This window comes from Thalassophryne amazonica, chromosome 7 (assembly GCF_902500255.1).
Source record: "Thalassophryne amazonica chromosome 7, fThaAma1.1, whole genome shotgun sequence".
NCBI lineage: Eukaryota > Metazoa > Chordata > Actinopteri > Batrachoidiformes > Batrachoididae > Thalassophryne > Thalassophryne amazonica.
Window position 1 is genome coordinate 109,502,334 of NC_047109.1, and position 7,495 is coordinate 109,509,828.

A 7,495-nucleotide genomic window follows, 5' to 3' on the forward strand; every position below is an offset into this window, starting at 1 on the left:
TGTGTGTGTGTGTGTGTGTGTGTGTGTGTGTGTGTGTGTGTGTGTGTGTGTGTGTGTGTGTGTGTGTGTGTGTGTGTGTGTGTGTGTGTGTGTGTGTGTGTGTGTTTCTGCACGATAAATCAGAGAAATAAACTGGTATTTTCTGATTGTATAATAGCAGCTATGTTCTGAAATTAATTTAATATGATCACAAATCCACACAACCCGGCAGAAAGGATTCTGTATGACTGTAGGCACAACACAGCTTTCTTCTCTTTCTGTCAACATATGTGGATTTGAAGTTCCATGTAGTCAGAAATGATCTTGGCTATCAGTGTCTTACATTTCCAAAGCTGAGGTGTGGAGGCCACCAAGGCTCTCTCTCACACACACACACACACACACACACACTCATCTTCAACCGCTTATTCCCTTTAAGGGTCACGGGGGGCTGGAGCCTATCCCAGCAGTCATAGAGCGTGAGGCAGGGTACACCCTGGACAGCATGCCAGTCTGTCGCAGGGACACATATAGACAAACAAACACAGTCAAAAACTCGCACACACATCTACAGACAATTTAAAGATTCCAGTTCACCTAATCTGCATGTCTTTGGATGTGGGAGGAAGCCGGAGCACCCGAAGGGAACCCACACAAACACGGGGAGAACATGCAAACTCCACACAGAAAGGCCACAGGTGGGAATCAAACCCATGACCTTCTTGCTGTGAGGCAACAGTGCTAACCACTAAGCCACCGTGCTGCCCACCACCAAGGCTATCACTGATTATTATTATTTTTTTTTTATGTAACATCTTTAAGGTCACCTAAAGTAAAATTACAACATCCTGACACATATTATATTCAGTGAGATGAATGAGTTTCAGCAGTCGAAGGTAACGAAATCCACCCAAAGAAAGAGGGTGATGCAAGTTCTGTTTTAAGGTGGATTTCGTCCAAAACACAGCAGCGTGGAGCCAAAACAAACTCCCGCTGATGGTTTGCCTCTTGCCTCCGGTCTTGCTGGCCTGCTTCTAGACAGCAGCCCGGAGACCCTCAGTGCTCAAAGGGAGGAGCAGAGGAGTCCTGCAGCCCTCCCACCGGCTATAAGACCAGAGGCAGAAGGAAACACTCAGACAGCAGGCACACGTGGAGCTCTGAGCAGAGACAGAAAGTGACGGAGAGACAGAGTCAAAGTCCTGCCGCAGACCGGCAACAACTTGTGGCCTCTGGGACTGAAATAGATCCAGAAAGGAAGAAAGAGAGAGTTAGAAAAACTAAGGGGAAAAAAGAGGATAACACATCGACATGTCGGTGTAGCGACTCCTGTTTATTACCAAGGATTTACTGAAAGATGATCTGGACTTTGGGATGTGAGCATTTTCTGTAAGATTAAATGCAGCAACTGGGACTGGAACCTACATCAACCTGTGACGCAGAAGCTCTGAGGTCAAGCTGTTCCTGCACAGTTTGTGCAGCTGAAGATTCGTCATTGGTGAACGTCAGATCTTCTCAGCATCTTAGAGGCTATGTGTTGACTCACCTGACTTAAACTCTAACAGGTGGACAACTTTACTTTGTTGCATTAATCGACTGAATTTGTTGAACCGACGTTATCGTCTCAACAACCTCCAGCGTTTGTCTTTAGGACATCTCACCAACAGCTGCCCAATCGCTGCCCTAACTAGAGAAGATGACATTCGCCATGCTGCGCACGGCACCACCAGCAGGCCGCTTCTTATACGGCGACATCGCCCTGCTCTCCGAAGACGACGAGGAAAACGGGAGCGAAGGTTCGGGCTCAGAGGATCGGACCACCACCTCCTCCAACTCACACTCCGCCGCCTTCCGCCTGTCCTCCTCATCTCCATCTGCTTTCCACATCAAGGTGAACCGGAAGAGGAAGCTGTGCGGGGGAGGTGTGGGTGGGGGGGTCGGGGGCATCGCAGCCAGGCTCGGCCCCCCGGTGTCATCTCCGCCTGGGGAAATACGCCAGAGGTCCGCCGCCAATGCACGGGAGAGAGATCGCACCAACTCTGTCAACACAGCGTTCACGGCGCTGCGCACGCTCATCCCCACCGAACCTGCAGACAGGTACATGGCAGTGTGTGTGTGAGTGTGTGTGTGTGAGATGCCGTGTCAAACCATCACACTGAGCACACAAACGAGTCCTGACACGGGACTCGGAGTTTGTTTCAGTAGCTCAGTGTGCACCTTTAAGTTCAGTGACTTGGTGACACTGTCACAATACCAGTGTCATTCGACAAACATCGCACTCGTGCATCAAAACACTTTGCTAAACTGCACTAATGCGAAAAATCTCTTATTTTGATGAATCAGGAAGCTGTCAAAGATTGAGACTCTGCGTTTGGCGAGCAGCTACATCAGCCACCTGGGGAACGTGTTGCTCCTGGGAGAGGGACTTCATGACGGACAGCCCTGCCACGCCCCCTCGCCACCTTTCTTCCACGTGAACTCCTCCCCGAACCGAGGCTCGGACCAATCAGCTCAGCCCAAGCACATCTGTACATTCTGCCTCAGCAACCAGCGGAAAATGGTGAGCTGCCGAAAACTATAAACACATCGAGAGACAGAAACAGAAAATTCTGCCTGTTTCGATTGTAAAAAAGCGCCGGAGCAAAAATGCACATGTGCTGTTTCTTGTTCACTCTTATAACTTTTCGAAACCTATAATCAGACCTTCACTTTGCAGTGAGAACAAAAGCCGATGGTAGAATTAAAGGTTCTTCTGGGAAACGTGTGCGGTGGTTTGGGGGTCAGTTTGGTGTTTAAAGCTGACCTGAGATCAGTGACTGTGGCTGTAAACCTCATTGGCCCTGAGGGACATTAAAAGCAGAACCTCTTTAAAGTCCTCTTCTGGGGGCTGAAGGACTGCGTATTATTGTCCTGCTGGGGCTTCGTTTTACTCAAGCAGGTGGCTTGAAAGTTTGAGGTGGTGTGTGTGAACGTCACCGGACAACACGGGCCATCGAGGTGTTGCTTTTTCCAACGAGGCCGTTCCTGAGCTCCAAGTCCATAAACTCCTGCTTGCAGGGTCAAACCGTCACCACAACAGGCAAAGTGAGCATGATGGCTGCATGAATACAGTCAAAACCTCTACTGTGGCGGGTTATTTTTTTCCTCTTTTCTTTTTTAAAAATGTGAACGTAAACTTTACAAGCGTAATTATCCAGAGAGTGAGATTTACGACCGGGAGTCCGCGAACTCTCGCCAAAACCATGTATAATTTTAAGAATGTATTGACGTCAGCCTGAATAGAAGCAGCTTTTAATCAGAACGTCTGAAGGTCTGACCTGAAATATAAAGGTTAAAGGTGTTTTAACCTTTGGTTTTTAAAAGGTTTTTCTGCTGCACCACTACAGTTTGTTCATTAGTATTCAACTAAAAATGTGATCAAGAAGGAATAAATCGGCACCCATTTGAAACGCTACGTCTGACTTATTTAACCCAAGAGGCAGCTACATATTGCAAAACCGTTTCTGGAGATAATTTAGACTTTCGACACAGGTGGGTTAAAATACTGGGATAAGACGCCATGACACACTTCCTGTAGTGACATCATAGATTACCTGAGGGCTCCGATGCCACGACCACACTAACGTTTCATATCCTAGTATTAGTTAGTATCATGTAGCAGAAGAACTGTTGTCGATCTTCAATTGCACAGACAGTGTTAATTTAACACTGTCTGTGTTCGTTTTACACTGGTGATTTTACTGTGCACTTGTGGTGATCCCTCGGTGATGAGGAAGATGGGCTCTTTGTCAAGTCAATCTAGGGATTCTTGCGTGTGGGTTCTTTTAAAGTGGGAATGTCGTTGCACGCCAACAAACACACAGTCCCTGACAGATCCTTAGCCTGATGCAATGGCTGGGAAATCACAGATGATCGGGGTCTGAGGACCTGCAGCAACCTTCATCCACCTTCAAAGCCCTTGGGTGACAATCCATCATCTCCTCTGCCTGATCTGCCATTGAGGACTTCTGTTAGCTCGAACTAGCAAATCAGTAGGCAGTGAACAGGGGAGCAACCAGCGATTTGGCTTCTTTGTTTCCAGTTTTCTGGCCAAACTGTGAAACATGAAAGAGAGTAAGTGTATCCCTTTGGAGCTACGGTATCAACATGGTGACCTCCATGAGGTGGTCCTCTCCCATGTAGGTATGAAAGTCTCATTCTAAACTCACGAAAACACACTGGCTACGTTTACATGCCGTTAATATTCGGGATAAGGTCAATATTCCGGCTTCTGAATCATTAGGAATAACCCGTTTACATACTGAAGCAGACAGAGTTACTCCTGTATACATGGTCATTGGTATCATTTGGAATATCCCCATCTAAACAGCGACGCACATCTTCCACCGGTGCTGGATTTGGTCTGGCATTCGTGCAAATCCTGCTTTGCGTAACTTTTCGGCCACCTTCTTGTAAATGTCGCTATCTCGGTACTTTCTACCTTCAATAAAAGACATTATATTATCTCTTTCACGATACTAATGAAGGACTCGGTTTCCTCCTCGCTCCAAAAGTGTGGTGCTGTGCTGCCGCGTCTGGATTTCCCCATGCTTGTTTACGTCTGCTTCTGTGGTGTCCAGTGGGTTGCGCGCGCCGCATACAAGTAGTTGTCGTACTCAAAAGACCAAGATTCCTTGTGGAAAGGACATGCGCAGAACACAAAATAATGTTCCTTTCTATGGGGATATTCCGATGCGCGTTTATATGACCTGATATTTGGATTAGAAAAGGAGTAACCCAGGGGTCATATTCAGGTTTTTAAAAACCGGAATATGAGCATATTGGGGGTTTTGCGGGTGTTTACATGGCCGTGTGCAACCGGGTTATTGCTTATATTCCCGTTATGAAAGGGTTATTGGCTGCATGTAAAACGTAGTCATTTGATTTCTCATTCTAATCTGATGAATGGTGATGATTATTAATACTATATTACATTTCTGCTAATAAACACCTTTATTTAAATGTTACGTCTCCAACGTACACTGGTGGACACACTACATATCCGGCGAGTTGTGATCGAAAACAGCCTCTGCTCCCCGTCACTCTCATTGAATCCCAGGCTGGTCACAATGGAGTCTCCATTATCGGGAAAAAACAATCCGTCTTGGTTGCCATCACGCCCCATCGGTCTCCAGCAGGTGTGCAAGTGTATTGAAGCGTTTAAAACACTCGCACAAGTTGTGCGACCAGTTAACAGATACGTGTCTCATAATCAGTCTTGATGAAACTCTCCCATCTCAACTCACTCTCAGCTTGATCCTGTGGGTCGTAATAGACTCTCAGTTGACTCTGCATGGGGTTGTATCAATGATCTCGGATATTAAGATATTTTTCACTCAGTTGTAATGCAAGTTCGGTGTAAACACAAATAACAGATCACAGCGGAGACCAGAAGATCATGACAAAATGTCATGATCTTATATAGGTCTCAGTCCAGTAAACTGGGCATTAAAGACAAGTAAATACAAGAGCAAGACCTCAGTGTTAATTACAAATATAGGAGTTGGGGAATTGTCCCTTAAATTAAGATGCACAATTGGAAAACTTCATCCACTGAGAAGTCCAGCTTTCATTGGAGTGATTCAGCACAGGGAATGGATCTAATGCTCTCAGCATGAGCGAGCTGGAGAAGAAATAACAGAGCCGAGGCTCTCTTATGGGTTCAGTTGATCCACTTTTTATATGAACGGTTCACTCAAACTGAACCGACTCCAGGGCTGACTTTTACGATAAGTGCGCAATAGATGATAGAGAGGTGACGTCCACTCTGCTTTCCTCCTCGAACCCTGCCGCTGCCCATTTAGCGGGATTTATGGGTAAAGAGCTGACATCTGGCAGACTCCAGCGTTACCCCAGCAGTGTGTGAAAGCCAATACCGTGCTCGGTGTCTAAACCCACAGGCCCTTTAGCTGGGGGAGAACCGTTGTCTTCTCCCTCCCTCCCCTCTCAACCTCAGGGAGTGAAAGCCTAGACGTGCTCGGTGTCCAAACGCAGACACCCTCGACCTGAAAACTCATCCTTTACTCCGGTCTCTCTGTCCTCCTGTCCTCCGTTCTGAATCTCTCTCTCACACGCTCGCTCCTTTCATTTTCGCCCCCCCTTTAACCCTTTCCACCAGTGCCGTGCGTCTCCCACGGCTCTCTATGTATCGATCAGCCTGGCGGAGGTCGGAGTTGGCAGTCGTAGTGGTGTAATACTATCTGCTGCTGTCAAACCGCTGCTGCAGAGGCCTGGCTACTCTGCAAAGTGCATGCTGGGTAAAAAATACTTCAGAAACTTTCTCATGTCAAAAGCGTCAAACGGAGCCACTTTAACTTAGTCTAGCTTGATTAACTTTACTGTTTACAGCTGTTTCCTCTCAGCTTCTATTTACAAGATTTTCTGCTATATATGAAATATGTGGGACACTTAAAAGGTTTTGTTGAAGTCCACCATTGAGGTGAATCCAGACAAAAGTCATTACTACTTACTGATTTATCATAATACAACTAAAACATTCACAAATGGAAAAACAAAGACAGCTGAGGTGGGTCAGGTTTAAAGCCGCACTGTGTCAAATTTAAGGGTGTTTATTAGCAGAAATGGAATCCAGCATTCATAACCACCATTATTCTTCATCAGTGTATAATTGCCTGCAACAATAAATCGATGTCTTTTCATGAGTTTAGAACGAGCCCTTCATAGCTACATGGGAGCAGGTAACTTCAAGGAAGCTGCCATCTTGATACAGTAACCCAGAAGGGACATACTTAGTCAATAGCCACCTTTACGCTGGCACAAATGTGATCTTCGCACTGCTGCACAATTCGCCATGCCAGTGTATCCCGCTTTGCCCCACTTGACGCCACGCTATATAAATAATCATTTCATAGTCGATGACGCATTTGCTCTCAGAACCATCTCTGATCGCTAACAGAATCACAGAGAAATAATCCACAGCTGCAGGTTGTCGTGTGCACGTCGTGCGGTGGAGAACACATCTGGAATCTTGTCTCAAAGGTAATTATTTAAAATATATATTTTGCAATGGATTGGTAAAACAGGTCTTATGAGTTACATAATGTATCTGTAAAGTTATGTTTATTATAGATGTAACAATTGTTCAGATGCCCTGCGCTCATTGACACGCATTGACATGCAGTGTTTTCGAATAGGTTGCACAATGTTCACGACTAGTTCACAAAATTAATGCGTGCCAGAAATTTTGAGCATTTTTAAATTGTCTTTGCGCACTGGCATGCGGCCGTGCACAGTTTACGCAAAAGTTTACAACAGTTTACGACGGATTTACTCACCAGATTGCGTGCTTGCTCGGACATCAAATTCGTGCAAAGGTAAAGGTACATTGTCTTTCACATTTTACAGCTTGTCTGGAAGACTGAATAACGAGAAGAGGAATCAGTAGCTGCCTCTAGAGGTGCACGATACCAGGAATTTTGGTATTGATCCAATACCAAGTATATACAGGCCCAGTATCGCT

At 46.0% G+C, this 7,495-nt stretch overlaps 1 protein-coding gene across 1 annotated transcript in view; it reads left to right on the forward strand.

Moving 5' to 3' along the window:
• Positions 1-1,371: 1,371 nt before the first annotated feature.
• Positions 1,372-7,495, forward strand: part of LOC117514750 (basic helix-loop-helix transcription factor scleraxis-like) — a 41,560-nt gene continuing 35,436 nt past the window's right edge. Inside the window, exons 1-2 of the mRNA XM_034175318.1 lie at positions 1,372-2,073; positions 2,320-2,536. Of these exons, the coding sequence (XP_034031209.1) occupies positions 1,673-2,073; positions 2,320-2,536 (618 nt within the window). The 5' untranslated portion in view covers positions 1,372-1,672. The remainder of the gene's footprint in view (positions 2,074-2,319; positions 2,537-7,495) is intronic.